The sequence below is a fragment of the Podarcis filfolensis genome (genome assembly GCF_964270895.1).
Source record: "Podarcis filfolensis genome assembly, chromosome: 16".
NCBI lineage: Eukaryota > Metazoa > Chordata > Lepidosauria > Squamata > Lacertidae > Podarcis > Podarcis filfolensis.
Genome location: NC_139620.1, coordinates 27,816,000 through 27,835,664, shown reverse-complemented (window position 1 = coordinate 27,835,664; position 19,665 = coordinate 27,816,000). Strand labels below are relative to the sequence as shown.

General features: G+C 46.3%; 1 protein-coding gene across 5 annotated transcripts in view; it reads left to right on the top strand.

Annotated features, from left to right (window-relative positions):
* Positions 1-16,601, top strand: part of DGCR2 (DiGeorge syndrome critical region gene 2) — a 58,761-nt gene extending 42,160 nt beyond the window's left edge. For 4 of the 5 annotated variants that reach the window (XM_083590278.1, XM_083590277.1, XM_083590280.1 and 1 more), the window contains 4 exons: positions 1,130-1,333; positions 8,092-8,244; positions 9,106-9,342; positions 10,719-16,601. In XM_083590278.1, coding sequence (XP_083446404.1) covers positions 1,130-1,333; positions 8,092-8,244; positions 9,106-9,342; positions 10,719-10,960 — 836 coding nt within the window. In that variant the 3' untranslated portion in view covers positions 10,961-16,601. The remainder of the gene's footprint in view (positions 1-1,129; positions 1,334-8,091; positions 8,245-9,105; positions 9,343-10,718) is intronic. The other variant, XR_014542420.1, reaches the window with a different exon arrangement.
* Positions 16,602-19,665: the final 3,064 nt, after the last annotated feature.

Here is a 19,665-nt window from a genome sequence, read left to right as displayed (position 1 = left end):
ACCAGGATCAGGTCGCCCTGCTCTTTGGACCACAGCTGTATTTCTTACCACTGCTCTGCAATGGCATTTGGCACGGTAGGAGCTGTCCTGGTAGTTGCAACGGCAGGGGCAAGAACTGCATTTCCCCCACTTTACAAAAGGCTGCGGCTGAAGTGCTTGGAAAAGCAATTGGTATCAGGGTGGATTTGATTTAAATCAAATTGATTTAAATCACTAGTCAGTAAGACTTGATTTTTTTACAGAGGGACTCATTCTTGCTGGTATACTCTTAATATTTACAACCAGATGAAGGTTTCACTTTTAGAAGAATAAATTTTCAGAGTAGTTTTTCGGTTATATCAAAAATCACTGATTTATTTGTACTATTCGAAATACATAGACGGATAATTATGAAATTATTGTGAGGTTTAATAAGTTAACGGTTTATATTTAGACAACTTTTCTGCTGTACTTTATTGGAAAGAGAAAAATAAACATTTCCATAATAACAGTGTGAACAATTTGTTTAACTAAAACAATAACATTATAGCACACGTATCCATGTTTGTTAACTGATATGGTTAAATATATTTTTTTTAAAAAAACCAAACACTTAGACTGAGTTTTAGCACACTTGAAAAACTTGAAACAAATCCTTATTTCCTGATGAATAGCCTATAGTGTAACTTAAATAGAAAACGTATCTTTAGAAAGATTTTTCCTCCAAAAGCATTTTATATTAAAAATTCAATTTAAATAATAAAAATCAGATTTAAATAAAAAAAGATTTTTTTTGTGTGTTTTTTTAAAACACCATTGATTTTTATCTACCCTGATTGGTATTAAAAGCCTCACACCTGTTTCTTTCCCTTTAAAGATTTTTGTCAGGGCGGGCAACCTTTTTCAGCCCAGTATTTCTTCCTGGGTAGCCTTCTGGTGGGGTTGGTGGAGGGGATGTATCAGTTGTGGGCAGGGCCCAAGGCAAAAACTAGCCGAAGAAGGCATGCACATGTAATCCTTTATACAGTAGGCTAGCTTCTGTGCAGACCCACACTGCTCTGTCCTCTGTCCAGGAAAGCAAGGTGTATCTTACTGTTCATCAGCGAGGGAAGGTGGGAGCTAACGTGTGTGCGCGCCTCTCCTGTTTCAGGCCAAACCTGTGTAGATATAAAAGACAACATTGTCGATGAAGGCTACTATTTCACCCCGAAAGGAGATGATCCCTGTCTGAGTTGCACGTGCCACAATGGCGAGCCGGAGATGTGCGTGGCGGCTCTATGTGAGCGGCCTCAGGGCTGCCAGCAGTATCGGAAGGACCCCAAGGAGTGCTGCAAGTTTACTTGTTTAGATCCTGGTAAGAGCTGCTTCTTTTTTTAAAGTTTATTTATTTGGTTTTTCAGATGAAAGTTTTACAATCGTATATCCAAACATACAGCATAAAAACAATATTCCAAGACCTGGGAAAGTAATAATGTCCCCACCAAAACAGACTGGCTAGCTAAAATGATTGAATATTTATTGCTAAATTAACAGGGAGAGTTAGAGGAAATACTTTCAGAAAGTTAATAAGGAATGGACTGTCTTTAAGGAATTTCTCAAAAATTATGTGGAGAAGGTAGAGCTCCTGCTATGTTCACTTTGTTCTAGCTCTCATGGATCAATATTTTATCTGTGGAAAATGTGCTAGTAAAACTCCCACCTAATTAATATGGTTCTTGCTAAACAAGAACAGTTGCTCCTGCTGTTAGAATTGCCATATTTTTCTGTGTATAAGACGCTCCCATGTATAAGATGACCCCTATTTTTTGAGCCCAAAATTAAGAAATAAATAATTGCAACATTCTGTGTATAAGTCGACCTCCAATTTTAAACTTAAAAAAATGGGGGGGGGGATATAGTCTTATACACGGGAAAATACCGTATATCCCAGTTCCCTTCTGGTAAAATTAGGAACACCAGAGAACTTTCAGAGTCCCAAAGGTCTTGGGACATAACCGTACCTCAGTTTGGTGTGGCAATTGTTTCTAAGGCAAATTTTAAAAAATGAACGCCGTGATGGAAAGATTGCAAATAGTGCTGTGCAAGCACTGGAAGACACTGCTGTGGAGTTGCCTAGTATAAGACAGACAACATTGCAAAATAGAATGGTCTGGATGTTTTGCTTGCCGGTCAGGGAGAAGCATGTGCTCTGGCAGGAGCTGAATGTCATGTCTACATCCCTGATGACACTGATAAAATAATTTATCAGGCAGAGATAATCATAAAAAAAGATGGCCAAGCTGCATGAGAGGGATCAGTGGAACCTCTGGTCATGGCTGGAAGATTGGGGATCAAATATACTTTATATTATTGTGGCTGCCACCATATGTATCATTGGCTCTGGGTGCCAATGAAAGTTGTGCAAAAATGTTCTAACATGTGGACCCTTGGACCGTGTCAGTAAAGCAAAACAACACCTATGTAAGCTGAATCTAAAGGGTTGACCAGCTATTTCAGCAACGTGCTGAAATACTACTTTGAGCTTTTTGTAATATTCCACTATCTTTGAAGGAAGTTAGCCTCTGTACTTTGCACGATGATTCCTTTATAAATACACACTTTGTACCATGTTCTGAGGACTCTCTGGCACCCGTGTCAGAGGCCTCTCCCAGATACCTGGAATAAAGAGAAGCATCAGGCATAAAACAAACGTCCTGTGGTTTGATTTCTGCAACAAAGATAAGTTGCTACCTCTACAGACAGAGACAGTCAGATTGCTGGCTTTTGGAAACAGCAAGAGTGGAGAGGGCTGCTGCCCTCACACCCTCCCTATATGCTTCCATTTGGGGCTTCCAGCAGGCTCTACTTATGTTCCTACCTGGAATCCTTTTTTTCTGAATGGATAAGCGTTGGGGCAGAAAAAGACCCTTAATGTGTTGGTAGCCATACATGCTTCTTCCAGCTCTGCTGCAAATTTCAGATTGTTCAAATGCAACAAGTGAGCTCTTCAAGCCTTGATTTAACCTTGCCGCTTCATGCCTCCTCCCCTTCTCCCTCCCCTTGCCCACTGTAACTTGAATCTTCTGCGGTTTATCAAACCGCAGTTTCCCCTTGCATCAAGTCTGAAAAGCTGTGGTCTGACTAGAAGCCAGGACCAGAAATACAATCGTTAGCTGTCCCCTTGCATAAGGGGCATTCAGCACTGCCTTGCATGCGAGTATTTGTGAATTAGGGTACCTGCCCAACATTGGTATCGGAAAGTGAGCAGGGAGGAGAGGAAGTTCTGCAGCAAAATGTTGCAGTGTAGCCTCGCCAATTGGGAAGGAGTGTTCCAGTTTGAGGTACCTGCCTGCCAGCCGTGCAATCCTTCAGGATATCATCAGCTGTAAGAAGCTCGTGTTTCCCAATCCACCTATCTTCCCCCTTTTGTCTTCCAAATGATGATGATGATGATGATGATGATGATGATAATAATAATAATTTATTATTTGTACCCCGCCCATCTGGCTGGGTTTCCCCAGCCACTCTGTTTGGTTTTTTTTAAATATAAATTTTTATTAAATTTTCTTTTACAAATTATTCAGCACATCCTAATCTCATGTTTCACATTTTTTGTACTTCCACCAGCTCCTCCACCAATCATCCATATTATCTATTCATTACACATTTTCCATTTCTCATACTGCCGATTGATACTCACTTATCAGATTATTTTTTCTTTTACAGTACGTCTTTAACATTCACAAAGCTTCTTTAAAGCCCACTAACGTTGTCTGTACATCACATATATTTTTCAGATAGTCCGTAAACTTTCCCCAGTCCTCGATGAATTTGTGATCCTTTTGATATCTAATTTTCCCAGTCATTTTGTCCAGTTCTGCGTAATCCATAAGTTTCATTCTCCACTCTTCAAGTGTCGGTAGTTCTTGTTGTTTCCATTTTTGGGCCATTAATATTCTTGCCGCTGTTACTGCATATTGAAAAAGTTTATAGTCCCTTCTGTTGATTTCTCTTCCTGTTATCCCTAACAAAAAGGCTTCTGGTTTCTTTGCAAATGTGTATTTAAACATCTTTTTCAACTCATTATATATCATTTCCCAGAAACCCTTAACCTTCTTACATTCCCACCACATGTGAAAGAAAGATCCTTCTTTTTCTTTACATTTCCAGCACTCTGGGCGGCTTCCAAAGAAACCAAAAAACACTAAAATATTACACATTAAAAACTTCCCTGAACTGGGCTGCCTTAAGATGTCTTCTGAATGTCAGGTAGTTGTTTATCGCTTTGACATCTGATGGGAGGGCGTTCCACAGGGCGGGTGCCACTACCAAGAAGGCCCTCTGCTTGGTTCCCTGTAGCTTTGCTTCTCGCAATGAGGGAACCGCCAGAAGGCCCTTGGCGCTGGACCTCAGCATGATACTCAACATTCTGATGCTAGTGAACATGTGTGCTTCAGTGGTCTCCAGGCATGCTGATCCCTCCCTCTTATTTCCTGGTTGCTCTGTTCTGGCTGCAATCCTGTTGCCACCTCACCTCTTGCGAGTTGCTACAAGAGTGGGAGTGATGGGGATACTTGACTTTGTCCTAAAATTGCATCTAGCCGATGATCATAATAACAGCATAACGAAATCCAAGTGGATCAGCCAGGATTCCCTGTCAATGAGATGTTTCGTTCCATTGACCCTGGTTCTGGTGGATGAAAAGCTCCTGCTGCCTCAGGATCTTGGTCTGCCCACAAACATTGTGATGCCCTCCCATCCCTGGCAGATCAGCCTTGTAGTTTTAAGACCAAGTTGGGGGGAACCTTCAGCCTGCAGGCCTCACTAGGTCCTCCAAGCCTCCCCTCTTTGGTCCACCAGGCCATTTTGGCCAAGTCATGCCCACCTGCACTGAACTGCTGGGTGTGGGCAGGTAGAAAGGTGATTGGGCCAAAAGGGCATTTGCAGGCCCCGGCAGTCAGCGGATTGGCTGCACCTGCAAAAGTCGCCGTACGGCACTTTGCAAGTCCTGGCAATCAGCTGATCAGCAGAGCTTGCACAATGTTATTCTTTTGGCTGCACATTTTGATTTCAGACACTGCGGTCACCTGACATGATTGTGACCTGACTGGCAGGCAGGCAAACTTGCTTACCTGACAACCTTGGCCCAGTGAGGGATATGAAAAGCTGAGGATCTCACTCACCAGTCAGGTCTAGTTTCCTACTCTTTAAGAGCTGCTGCATTATAACCAAGGACTTAGACCAGTCTGAGTCAACCTTGTTTCTTTTAAGGAAACGGAAGGGTATTTGCATCACTGGAAGGTCGCAAATGTTCTAAGAAGCCTGCTGAATTGGGTTAAGCCAGGGAGGTGTGGTGGAAACATATTTACCTTGGGCATCCAGGTGTGGGTACCTCTCATGCATTGCAAAAACCACCACTACCACCACCCACTGTTCACTTTTCTGTTATATTTGATGCCATCGTTACTTGAAATGCCCGCCAGTCCCGCAAGTAGCCAGCAGATGGTGCTGCTGCTGTTTGGTCTTGTTTCCTTGAAATTGACGGAAACACTTGGTTGGTTGAAATTTCCTTGCCTATTTCCCCCCTCCCTCAGCCAAAGAGGGAATAGTTTTTGACCAAACTGGAGAGATGCCCCTCTCCCAAACCCCGGTGGCATGAACCTATTTGGACTTCTACAGTTTGGGATTGCCTGGGAAATGAATCGGCTCTTGGCTGTTGTGAAATATATTTGGATTCTTGGAACGCACGTGGCAGGTTGTTCTCGACTATTTCTAAAGTTCCTGTCCTTATGCTTAACGCTTGTGGCAGGTTTATTTTCAGCCAAGGTGGCCAGAAATGTGAGCAGTATTATGCATTGTTGCATTATTGTGTCTGTGAGGGGACCAGATGCCCAGTTCTTTCAGTGCTTAGTTCAGGTGTGTGGGAGCCTTTGGCTGTTCCGGATGCTGTCAAACTGCAGCTGTCATCAGCCCCAGCAAGCATGGCCAATGGCCAGGGGTGCTGGAGGTTGTAGTTCAACAGCATCTGGAGGACCAAAGGTTCCCGCACACCTGCCTGAGTTGAAACTTTCTTTGTGGGCAACCCCCCTGCCCCTGCAGTTTGTGAAAAGTCCCAGATGCTGTCTGCCTGAACAGTAGGGTGATAACCGGGCAGTAGGGATGACTTAGACCAGTGAAACTAGACCTGAAACTGTTGTTTGCTGTTTATACTCCTCTTTCAGCCAGCCACACTCTTTCCCAGAGTGCTCCATTTCATTCCCTCTTCCTCCTGGCTTCCTGTTAACAATTGGTCAATATTCTGTTCTCACTGAGGATGCAGAAGTCTCTCTCTCTCCCCCCCCCATGCTTTTGCAAATGTGGTTCTCTGGAGACTGCTGATGCACATCACCCCTGTCATTTATTCAATTAAATATTTTTAATCTGCACTTGAATAAAGTATATTGAGGCAGCTTACAGTATGGAAAATATAGTAAAGCTAGTCTGCAAGCATCTATAAAACATAATTAAAAGCATGTATAAAACATCAGGTGCTGCTTGTTTCAAAAGAGAAATTCACATTGTGAAGGCCCATCTAAAACAGCTGCGCATGTGTGGTGCTGTTTGGGCTTTATAAGGATCTAAACTCAGAAAATGAGTTTGCTTTTAGTAAATTGGTTGGATTTGGAAACAAAAACATTTATATTAAGCTTTTCAATTATTTTTCCATCACCCCTTCTTATGAGGCACGACATGCTCTTCCTGTTTCTTGGTTAGCTTCAGAAGAGAGGCTCTTGAATCGGGTTACAGTATGTTTCATGACAAGAAGCAGTAATGCTAGAATAACAGGTCATATGCCAATCCAATTTATGGGCATCCGGTGGTTTCACAATTGTTCCCCCTTGTCTTGTTGCAAACTTAGGATCTTAACACTTCTTGCATTTTTGCTTTCCAAATGCTTTGTATCTAAGTGGATTTGCTTGTATTGGAAAACAGATTAGTGACTAGCTAATTTCCTTTTGCAGTGGGAGCAATATGAAAAGGAAAGTAGTTTTTAGCTGACAGTGCATTTCTCAGAATAGCTGATGCAGTTATTGGGAAGTGTTTTCTCACGTGGATTATTAATTTTGAGGAATCACAGTCGTTTAAGCTACACATCTATTCTTGGCTTACTTATCGCATAGCATTTATGTCCCACCAACCGTGATGTGTACGTGGTCCTCTCGTTCCTTATTTAATCCCTGTACAGCAACCCTGTGAGGTAGGTTAAGCTGAGAGGCAGTGAAGGGGCCGAGGTCACCCAGTGAGTTTCATGGCTGAGTGGGGATTTGAACTCTGGTCTCCCAGGTCCTAGTCCCACACTCTTTAACCACTACACCTCACTGGCTCTCAAGTCAAGAGGTTTGATTCCCCCAGAGCATAGCTTTCATTAGGAAAAACCAGCATACATCTCAGCACTCCTGTCCAGATTTCTAATGCACGGACTCAATTCTGCGTCTGCGCCCTAAATTTGAGAGGTGCTTTAAAAGCATAGTGGGGGCACTGAAAGATATTATTGGAAGAGGATTAATGCCATTTTGAGGAGTCTCCATTAGAAGCAACCTGCAGGTCCAGGCTACCAAGAATTGTGTGAATAACTTGTTTGACTCAGCGGGCCAGATCTTCATGTTCCCCCATCCCAGCAGGCCAATTTTTACAGGTCCCATCCCACAATCACCCATCATTGTGCCATCAGGCAGTTGACAGTTGGGGTTGTCCTGTCAACATGTCAAGGTTGCCTGTTGGGATAGAGGACGTCCAGCAGAAAGTTGTGCGGGGAGCTCAGTTCTGCTTTCTGCGTCCCCCTCTCTTGCCTGCCCCACATCAGATGACACATACAACCTCAGGTGGGTGAGGTTTCAGAAAAGCAGCCACATGGACCGATTGGTGAGGCCCGGCAGGCCAAGTTTGGCTTGGAGGCTGAAGCTCCACCACCAAACATCTAGACACGTTCTTGCTCTATCTCCCCTTCCTCTTCCACAGTTTTCCAGGAAGTTCTTTTTGGGTTGGTCCCTCCTACTGAGTGGCCGGAAAAGAACTTGGTTGGAAATGAACCGCACACCACTGATTTTTTTGCTGTAACGTAACGGGATCTCTACTTTTGATTCCTCCATGCAGACGGCAACAGTTTGTTCGACTCCATGGCGAGCGGCATGCGCCTCATCGTGAGCTGCATCTCCTCCTTCCTGATCTTGTCCCTGCTCCTCTTCATGGTCCATCGGCTACGGCAGCGGCGCAGGGAGCGCATCGAGTCTCTGATCGGAGCAAACCGTAAGTCCCTCGGCTCTGCTTGATCTGGAAGCCACCGAGCTGCGGAACTCTCCTTTGCAACAAGTGTGCTCCTGGCACCTTCCTTAGGTCAATGCTGTCATATGCTGAATATGCACCTTTTTAACCCTGGCCGGTTAGGGTTACAGTGTCATGGCAGTGATAGTAAGTAGTCCAGCAATATCAGAGGTTCCCACTATTGCCATAAGAAATCTGAAGATAAAACAAGAAAGTTAGAGAAGGCATGCTAGATGCAGCCTACTCTTGTGACCATATTTTCACTCATTCTTGGACTTTATGGTGAAGGGTGGGTAAGAAATTGAATTAATAATAATAATAATAAATCACTTACGTGCAGCTTTCAGCTGCTGTTTTTTGAAGACATGTCTCTCTTTGACCCAGTGCAGGTGTGGAAGCCTTCTGGCCCTCTAGATATTGCTGAACTTGCAGCCTTACTCACAGTTAGGCCCATCAAACTTAATGGACATGGCTTAGATCAATTAGATTCAACGGATCTACTACGCTGAGTCAGCGCTACCAATGTATATGGCCCAGAGTCTCTTAATGGCTCATGTCAGTTCATCATTGGTAACTCCTTGCAATGCTTTGTTCATCCTTAACAGCACTAAGCTTCTTGCTTTAATTAGGTTTTATTAACAATTTCCTTCTGTTCAAAACAAGCAAACAAAGAAAAGTACATACAGTAGCGTCTCCACTTTCAGTTCACAGAGCTTTTGGGTTTCAAGTTAGGCTTACCCTTTGCAGAACGAACGACCTACTTGGCGAGAGGTAGTGGCGGAAGAATAATGCATTTTGGTTTTTGTGTATGTGTGTTTTCCTCCTAACTCCCCTCTCCCCCAATAGTGCACCACTTCAACTTGGGTCGCAGGATGCCCGGTTTCGATTATGGCCCCGATGGCTTTGGGACTGGACTCACACCGCTCCACCTTTCCGATGACGGGGAAGGTGGGGCGTTTCATTTCCACGACCCTCCTCCTCCCTACACGGCGTACAAATACCCAGATATCCAGCACCCCGATGACCCACCTCCGCCGTACGAAGCTTCCATTAACCCAGACAGCATTCTTTGTTCTCCCCCAGGTACATCATTGGGATGTTGTCCTTTGAGTATTGCTGCCCTGCAGGATGTTATACCAGTAGAGCACATTGTGCACTCGGAAGGTGCCAGGTTCAATTCATGGCATCTCCAGGTTAGGGATGGGAGAGAGCATTTCCTGAAATCTCAGAGGACCACTGTTGGTCAGCTTAGTCCAGGGACATGGCACTCTCCAAATGATTTGGACCGCAGTTCCCATCAGCTTCAGGTAGCATGGCCAGTGGAATTCTGCTCCAAAGAATTGGTGGTGGCCATGTCCAAGTAGCTGATGATGACTCTGTTGCTGCTGCTGCTGCTAATAATAGTAGTAGTAGTAGTAGTAGTAGTACAGTGGTACCTCGGGTTACCTATGCTTCAGGTTACAGACTCCGCTTGTTGGGATACTGCCAGGGAGACAAAGGCCATCACTGCCTCCACGTCGACTCCGGACGTCCACCGATCTCCCGTAGATACGCAGTTTCAGCAATTAGCGACACGAGCTCCAGAAAATAGCTTCCCACATTTCTGGGCTCATGCACACTCTGTCAGCAGATATTGCACAGCAAAAGTCGCACTCAGGAGAGCATTATTTTACAAGTTTTATTCAGCGTTGATCAGAACAAAAAAACATGACTGCCTGCTTCAGTGTCTTCGACACCAAGAGGGAAACGAAAGCAACAGAAAACATAAACATCCTGTGAACAGGAAATGCGCAGGCTGTGACACAAACATCCTGCTCCCTTTTAAGGTGGAACGGAAATATCCTAACACCGCTAACCCAGAAATAGTACCTCGGGTTAAGAACTTTGCTTCAGGATGAGAACAGAAATCGTGCTCCGGCGATGCGGCGGCAGCAGCAGCAGCAGCAGGAGGCCTCATTAGCTAAAGTGGTGCTTCAGGTCAAGAACAGTTTCAGGTTAAGAACAGACCTCCAGAACAAATAAAGTTCTTAATCCGAGGTACCACTGTAGTAGTAGTAGTAATATTTGTATCACTCCCATCTCCCAGCCACTCTGGGCAGTTTCTAGCATATACAGATGTATATATATATATAAAACACAAAACATTAAAAACTTCCCTATTCATGGTTGACTTCAGTTGTCTTTTAAAGATGATATAGTTGCTTATTTCCTTGACATCTGATGGGAGGGCGTTCCACAGGGCGGGCGCCACTACCGAGAAGGCCCTCTGCCTGGTTCCCTGTACCCTCACTTCTCACAGTGTCTGGGCTGAGTGTTGGGGGTGGAGATGCTCATTCAGGTAAACTGGGCTGAGCCCGTTTGGGGCTTCAAAGGTCCAACACTTGGAATTGTGCTCGGAAACATACTCAAGAGTCCTGCCTCTGACTTGTCGATTCCTCTTTGCTTTTTCCATTTTCCAGGTGGAATCCATTCCCAGACAGGCCAGAGCAACCAGCTGTCCCTCGGAAACGGCGACGCATCTCCGCCGCTGACAGAGGAATCTCTTCCTCCTTTGGTCGGTCCTTCTCCAGCAGAGCTGGAAGACTCTGTTGACAGCAGCACCCTCCTCGTTCCTCCAGACACGCCCTTAAGTGAAAGTCCGCCGGCAGAGACACTTTCAGGCAGCCTCCACAGTCACTGTTCTCTGAATACCATTGTATAAAGGAAAAATTGGGGGGCGGGAGGGGATTGAAAAAAAAGAAATCTTACTGCCGGTCAGAAATAAATTTTTGAGCAACTGTTTGCACACCAGATGTACAGACGGACACTAATGGACCGAACTTCAGAAATAAGCTCCGCTCCTTGTTTCTCTTTCTTTCTTTTTCTCTTATTTAGGACACTACTTTTGTGTTCTAGGAAATCATGCGTCTTGGCTGTTGCTGTCATTTTCTAGCCTGGTTGGGTTGCCCTCTTTAAATTTTATTTTATTTTTGTTTTTTTAAAAAAAGGATTATGGAAGCTGCACCTTTCTCACTAATGATGGGAAGAATGCAGAGGATGTTCTTTTTTATTTTTCTTGAACAACAGCATCCCGACTCTTTGTTCGCAAGGAGGAAGAAAAAGCACGGATAGCTTTTTGTCGCCTGGCCTCTTTCCACCTCCCTCGTGAATCACGGGAAAGGAAACCGCGAGCTGTACATTGGATGGAGACGTTTCTTGAATTTTGTGGGGACGGGGCTACAGGAGCTTGGAAACTCGGAAGCGGTTACAGAGAGCCTGCCTGCTGGAGAATCTCTTTTGTCGCCCTGAAACGCTCCCTGGCCACAACTCAGACTTTTCCTCCATGAGCACAGAAGATTGGATTTTGGTGCTGCTTGTTGGGTGTCCCTTTGAACAGAAAGCAGAACCACAACCCCATCACCCTCCTGGCAGATAGAAACATGAGCCAAAGAAAAGAGAGGCAGGCAGACGTGGATGTGCAGCTTTTGATTGTCATGTTCCTTTCAACACTGCCTTGGAGGACGGACTGCGAGGTTTAAAAAAGGGTTAGATGGATACTTGGCTGTTTCCTCGACGTAGCACAGTGAGATCCAAATGTTTGCGGGGGGGGGGGGGGGGCAAGGGGGACGGTTTGCAAACACTTGCTTCCTTCTCTGTGAAACTGCAAGTCCTGTACAGCGGCTCTTTTAAACTCTGTGACCCGCAATGCAATGGCTTCTAACAGGCATTGCGCATTTTTAAGGTTCTGGGTTTGGGGGATGAAATGGTGCCGGTAACTCCTTAAAGCTTCAATGAATTGGTCCAGTGTCATCAGGTTTCGCGCCCCCCCCTTTCCACTCTTATTTAATTCTGGGTTTTCATTAGAATTACTTAGATCAAGGTTAATTTTACACCACTGGGGGGGGGGGTTGATCGTTGAAGCCTTAAAGTATCATTAAAAAAATTAGGCAACCTTAGAGAACGATAGCAGGCTTTTTGGGTGAGGGTGGAGTTTAGCACAGCAGTGAATATTGCGTCTGAGCAATAGCCACTGTTGTCGTAAGTGGGATGGGGATTGAAAGAGTCACTAGGCACGTGGCTGGGTTTCTTCTTTCCTTTCTTCCCTCCCCACCTTCCCTCTTGGTCCCTGGCGCTTGACAAAAGCCGTCGCCAGTGAACGTTGCTGGAATTCATGACGAACCCGAGTCGGAAGATGCTTTTTGTACAGTTTAGGTCCTGACGCTCAGGGTGTTATTCTCCCCTGAGAAGTTTTGTCTCCAGTTTGAAAGGCAAGGTGCGTTTCATTCCAGAGAGCTTGTAAATAGCGAGGAGGTTTCTGAATTGAGCCAAGAGGACGCCTCTTGTCACTAGCTAGTTTCCTTTTGGAGAGGCTGGCCAGGCGAGGAGGTGGTAATCTCCATCTTTCACTGATGTGTTCCTCTTACCTTATGAAAGGCAGGAAGCCTAGAGGGACAGGAAAGGAACATGGAGTGTGTGTGTGTGTGTGTGTGAGAGAGAGAGAGAGATGGGGGGGCTACTTTCCCACCAGGCTAGTTCAGGCCCCAGCTTGTCAGGGTGTCTTTCCATTCCCCCTGCATTGCATTGTGTGTATTTCCATATGCAATATTTTGCAGGGCTCTTTTCTATTTTTCTACACTAGGATTTGTGATAGTAACCACCACGTGGGCTGTGTTTAAAGGAGGAGGATAGGCTTCATTACGCAGAAGGTCCCAATCCCCGACATCTCTGGGTAGGGCTGGGGGAAAGGAGCCCTCTCTGAATCCCTGGAGAGCTGCTTGCCCGTCAGGAGCCAATGGTACCCACTCGGCAAGCCATTTGCCCAAGTCTGTATAGGGCAGCTGCGAAGAGCCCCTGAAAACAATCAGCACAAGCCGATGGAAGACAATTTGCAGCGCGGCAATCACGGTCCTGTCCAAGCATGTTAGATAATCATTGAGAAGAGGATCCCCTTTCCTCGAGGAGCGTTGCAGACACAGCCCTTCTGGCGGCATAGGATAGGCTCATATAGTTACCCTCCTTCAGAGCACAGCAGTGCTCTGTGGAGTTGCCCCGGGGGGGGGGGGTGTGAAACTGCAAGGTAACCCATCTTGTAATAGGGTTTTGTGTACCAAGCATTGATAGGTTGGCAGAACGGGTTTCCCCCTCTCCTCCCTGTGGTGGCCAAGCCAGACCCGATGGCTACTGCAAGGCACGGCTTCAAATGTGATGTCCTCCGAATGGTTGCAGAAGTTGCAGCCGAGGAAAATCTGGTTCCTCGATTTCTTGCACACACACACACCCAGGATGTAGTGCAGGACAAGAGGGAGTCCTCCTTTATTGAGAGGACTTGCAGCTCCTTCTGACTCTCAGCTGCGAGTCCAGGTGTAGCTGGACTGCTGGGGCCACAGGTACGTGTTCCGAGTTGGATGGTGCTGAGCGTTTCTGAAGTATGAGAAATAAAAGCGGGTTTTGTGCGTTTTTAGCACACTCATAAGTTTTATACATTGTATGTACTGGCCTCTTGAGTTTTGTACGTGTGTGAGAGTGAGTGTTCAGGGTGCTGAGTATACCTGCATGTACTGCAGCTTGCGATCTTAAGCAAAGCAGAGCAGCATGTGATAGGAACCGGTTCTCCCCAGGCTGCAGAGCTGGCCCTTGGGTTCGTTCTGCAGCAGGTGGGTCTGGGCCTAAGAGCGAAGTAAGATGCCCAGTCCCTGAAGTCCTTCAATGGCAGAGCTCAGCTGGGTTAACCCAGACGTTTGAATTGATCGCCACATGCAGCCAGTCCTCAGTGTGTTATTGCTCGGGACTGCCCATGCTTTGCAGCGGGTCAGTGGAAGGTAATACTGTACAGTCATACCTCGGGTTAAATATGCTTCAGGTTGAGCGTTTTCAGGTTATGCTCCACGGCGACCTGGAAGTAATGGAATGCGTTACTTCCGGGTTTCGCTGCTTGCGCATGCGCAGATGCTCAAAATGACATCATGCAGAAGCAGCGAAACGCGACCCACATACGCGCAGTCGCATGTTACATTCTGCTCAGGATGCGAACGGGGCTCCGGAACGGATCCTGTTCGCATCCAGAGGTACCACTGTACACAAAGCTATTAAGAGTGTCCCTTTGAAGGCTTCTGTCCCTTTCCCAAGTGCCGGTGTTTATTTGTTTTATTAGCCTGTGGAGATCTTTTAATTTTCTTCCTGCATTGCTTCTCGGGGCGTTGCCAGAAAGACTAGCCTGGAGAGCAGAAGACTGAGAGGGTGAGATGAGAACCACTTTCAAATATCTGAAGGGCTGGCACAAGGAAGATGGAGCGAGCTTGTTTTTCTGCTGCTCCGGAGAGGAGGACTCGAACTGATGGATTCAAATGGCAGGAAAGGAGATTTCGGCGGAACGTTAGGTGGAACCTTCTAAGGATGAGATCTGACAGTGGAACAGACTGCCTTGGTAGATGAAACAGAGGTTGGATGGCTGTCTGTCAGGGATTCTTTAGCTGTGATTCCTGCATTGCAGGGGGTTGGGCTAGATGACCCTTGGGGTCCCTTCCAACTGCAGTTCTATAAAGCCTAATGCAGGTGCCATAGTAAACTGCAGAACCAATCTGCAATGCTCATCAGTAGTTCTTGTGTTGGGGTACATCCCCCCCCCCGGTACTACAGGCTTCTGCATCTTGCAAAAAGCCCAATTGTTTTTCTTTTCTCTGCCTATTTTTAATACATTTTTTTGCCCCATTTTTTTAAAAAAAGCCGATGTCAGCAGTAAAGGTTCTGCATATCTTTCCACAAATGTCTGATTGAGGCTATTGATCTTTAACTCGGATATCAGAGCATAAATGTTTTTAGCGGTTAATCTTGTAGCCACATGTTCCATGTTGACCAATTGCTTGGGGGGGTGCAGGATGGAGACCAGAAACAAACACACCGACAACAAACCTTTTAAAAGCCAAACTCTTAATTTGAGACAAATAGGCCCCTGCTATGAATTTCAGTTTATTAAAACAAAGTCTATTTTGGGGTTTTGTTTTGTTTTTTGCTATTGAAATGACACATCCCTCTGCTTACAAGCTGCCCTTTGCAAACCCTCTTTCCCTTTCTCTTGGCGGGTGGGTGGGGTGTGCGGTTTGTGCACGAAGGTATTTTTATGTGTGTCTCTCCCCCCCCCATTCAACGTACACAAAATAATAGTCTTACTTTGGTCTGGTGGGAAGAAACTTCTCATCGGTTCTGGGGACCCAGATGTCATTCTTCAAACATTGCATGTTTGGACATAGGCTTGGTTGACTTCCAGTTCATGTCTTCTCCTACCCCCAGATGTGGGTCTTGTGTTTGAAAGGGACGATTGTGTTGGCTTTCTGTACATGCCGCTCCCAATACAGCGAGCCGGGAAGGCAGCCTCCCGGAAACCTTTGCCGCACAGTGTCGATTTCAACAGGGCGGCATGCGGTTGTGGAGATGGGGAAGAGAGGCAGGAAAGAGCACTTAATAGACCGTGTGTCCTTGGCCAAATTAAACCCCAGCTAACGTGAAAAAATGAAGGCAAGCCAGCAGCAGCAGCAGCAGATGTGTTCAGAGGTGGATTCCGTTCCCCGGTTTTAAGGGGATTTCTCCTCCTAGGCACAAGGAGCCAGTTCACACTGGCTGAATTTAAGCCCCTCTCATCTTTTTATTATGGGGAAGCACCAAGGGGGAGGTCTCTAACTCTGGGTAGACCCAAGGTTTGCTTGTGAAAGATCCTAGACTCACCCCCTGACATCTCCAGGTTGCAGCCAGTGTAGACCGCAGGTGGGAATCCTGTGGTCTCAACAGGAGTTGGGCTCCATGAACATCTAGAGATCCTCAGGTCCTCTTCTCCCTCTCCACCTCCCCCAGTGTAGACAATTTGTGAGCCATACGGACCAATGATTTGACGCAGCGCAAGGCAGCTTTCTGTGTTCGAATCTCTTAATTGCCACGCTTCTTTTTCTGATGGCTGGATGCTAGACTTGCTGTTTGCTTGGGACATGCGTACAAGGCGACAAATGAGACACTTGCTTATTAGCTTCTCGGAAAATCACTTTTAGCCAAGGCTGTGTGTCTGCAGGACTCGCCCCACCCCGTGTTGTTGATTTGTGATTGGATGTCACTGTGGCTGTGTGTGCGTGCGTGTGCGTGTTAAAAAAAAAAAGATTTTGATATTCCATGAAAATACTATGTAGAAAAGAAATTTGATACTGTAATAGTTCGGTCCCTGTGACATTTTTTTTAAGTTTTAATGTTTTGATTTATTATTATTATTTTATTTTTTAGGAGAAAAAGAGGGTGGGATGGGATGACACTAATCTTTTATTTTTCTCAAGATGCTGTGAGAGACATTTCATCCAAATGCCAAATAAATCGTGTTCTGTAAAGAGGGCCCTGTCTCTGTGTTTGTGTGTGTGTGCCTCTCTCTCCTCCAAAGGGAGGCAGTGGACCTCCCTAACTTTTTGGGGTTCCCATTGTGGTTGTGGGATATTTTTAAAGATCATATTTGCCAGGGGTTCCCGCTCCTGCTTGCTTTAACCCCGCCCCATCCCTTTACACCCCACCCCTGCCTGGTTCCTTGAAGGGCCCCCATCCTCACTGCTCCTCTGTGTCTGTCCGTCACTGCTTTTCTTTAAAACCACCGTTATAAAACCTGGCTTCTCTCCCTGTCTCTGACTGAATGCAAATCCAGGATTCTAGGGAGGCGCTGCAAACCTTGCTGTGGGTGCTGTTGAGTAACAGTGATCTATCTATTTATCTATCTTGCATTTCATCCATCATGAAATTCACAATGGCGAACCCTGCATTTCCATCAGGCCACTGACCTCTCCCAAACCTGCTAAAGCAGCAGTGAGATTATTACACCAAGTAATAATATGAGGCTTGCTTTATAATATTCACTTAAACCACCTTAAGATATCAATGACTTCCCTTCCTCTCTTTCCATGGTTCATTTTGCTCAACATAAACCCCTGCATATCTTTTATAAACCAAACCATTCAGTATGCCATCATTGCATCCATCAAAACTTAATTACGCTGTTAACTTTATCTTAATGCTGCCCACGTTTTCAAATAAACACAATTTTCCTCCATATATTCAATAAACATTTTCCATTCTTCTTTAAACGTACGTTCTTCTTGTTCTCTTATTCTGTATGTTAAGTCTGCAAGCTGCACATATTCCATCAGTTTAAATTGCAAGTCTTCTTTAGTCTGGACCTGGCTCTTTTTCCATTTTGGGGCTAATAAAACATGGGCCGCAGTAGTGGCGTACATAAATAACCTTTTCCGACACCTGGGAATTTCCATCTGAATTATCCCAAATGAAAAGGACTCTGGTTTTTTGGTTTTTTTGGGGGGGGGGGACGACACACTGATCCTCAACCTATGCTGCCTTGTTGGAGGAGAAATCCACTTCCGAGCTAGGGAGGAGGTGGTGTTGCGGGCTTCACGCCTCTCCCCACACTCGCGGGGGCTGGCTCCAGCCCCACGTGATAGCAGGGAATCCTCGGCCGCATCATACCCCGTGCCAGCCAATCAGCTGGCGCGGGGGGCGTGGCCTCGCCTACTTAGGTCTGGCGTGGCCGAGGACCTCTCTCTTTCCCGCGCCGCAGCTGACCTGGTCGAATTCTTGTGTCCTGTGTCTTTATTTCTATGGGGGGAGGCGGGAACTCGCCACGCAAAAGGCTAAGCAGTAAACTCTACACACATCCAGAGTGGAGTCCTAATACAGGCGGATGGCGCCTTGTATTCCTTCCTCCCAGCAACTCCTGTAGCCGAGCTGGTGCCACATGTATTGCTCTGCTTTGGATCACATCAGCAAGGCCGGGGAGGGGGCGTTTTCTCCTTGTCTGGGCAGCTCTGGACCTCCAGACACGCTGCCCAGGTATGCACCCAGGGAGGTGGCTTCACTGCTGCTAATGCAGCAGTTTGACTTTACCCCTGGAAGTTCGCTCCATTTCTTGAGGCAAGATGGATGCCAGCAACCTCCGCAGTCGAAGGAAGTGTGCCTCTGAGTAACAGTTGCCAGAAACGGCAGGAGTGAAGAGTGCCATTGTACTCGTGTCCTGGCAGGCTGCTTGCAGGCATCTGGTTGGCCGCTGTGGGGATGGGATGCTGGACTAGGTGAGCCTTGGTGGCGCTGTGGTCTAAACCACTTGAGCCTCTTGGGCTTGCCGATCAGAAGGTTGGCAGTTCGAATTCCTGCGATGGGGTGAGCTCCTGTTGCTCTGTCCCAGCTCCTGCCAACCTAGCAGTTTGAAAGCATGCCAGTGCAAGTAGATAAATAGGTACCGCTCCGGCAGGAAGGTAAACGGCATTTCTGTGCATTCTGGTTTCCGCCACGGTGTCCTGTTGTGACAGAAGCGGTTTAGTCCTGCTGGCCACATGACCCAGAAAGCTGTCTGTGGACAAATGCCTGAAAGCAAGATGAGTGCCGCAACCCCATAGTCACCTTTCACTGGTACTTAACTGTCCAGCGGTCCTTTACCTTTACCTTTTACCTTTGGGCCCGATCCAACTGAGCTCTTAGCATTTGCATCACCAGAGACAAAAGTGTATATGGACCAGACAGGAGCAGCAGCAAGATTAATAGGGTGTGAGGATTTGCCCATGATTAACTGCGCTGTGGGTTAAACCACAGAGCCTAGGACTTGCCGATCAGAAGGTCGGCGGTACGAATCCCACGACGGGGTGAGCTCCTGTTGCTCGGTCCCAGCTCCTGCCAACCTAGCAGCTCAAAACCACGTCAAAGTGCAAGTAGATAAATAGGTAGCGCTCCGGCAGGAAGGTGAACGGTGTTTCCGTGCACTGCTCTGGTTCGCCAGAAGCGGTTAAGTCATGCTGGCCACGTGACCCGGAAGCTGTACGCTGGCGCCGCAACCCCAGAGTCGGCCACAACTGGACCTAAAGGTCAGGGGTCCCTTTACCTTTACCTAACTGATTAAAGGGGGTTAGAAAAACGTGAACTATTCATTCTTACTCTTAGGACGCGTTTGAAAAAGCAGAAGGCACCTTGACTAGCTAGTCTGTGGAGCTTTGCACAGCTAAAAGATCCCAGGTTCAATCCTTGGTATCTAAAAGGGTAACAGGTGATTGGAAATAGGAATCTTCGTGAGACCGGGAGATCATCTGCTGTCCTGAGTAGTCCATAGATGGGTCTTCCTATTAAATGGGGCTGGAACCCATTCTTGGATTCGCTGCATCCCAACTACCAAAAAAACCCTGTGCTGTATAATCAGCAATGTCTGGAGAGAAGCAGGATTGTTAACAGCTGGGTATTTCCATGTTTCTGCTGTGTTTCATAAAGATTTGATTGTATGGTTCAATTTTGCTACCATGGAGAGTTCCTGCAGTACCTTTTACTCTCCTGCAGAGGGCAGTAGCTGCAAGCAAAGTTGTTCTTATCCCCAACTTAAGAGCATAAAGCTCTTCAGGCACAATGTCTTAA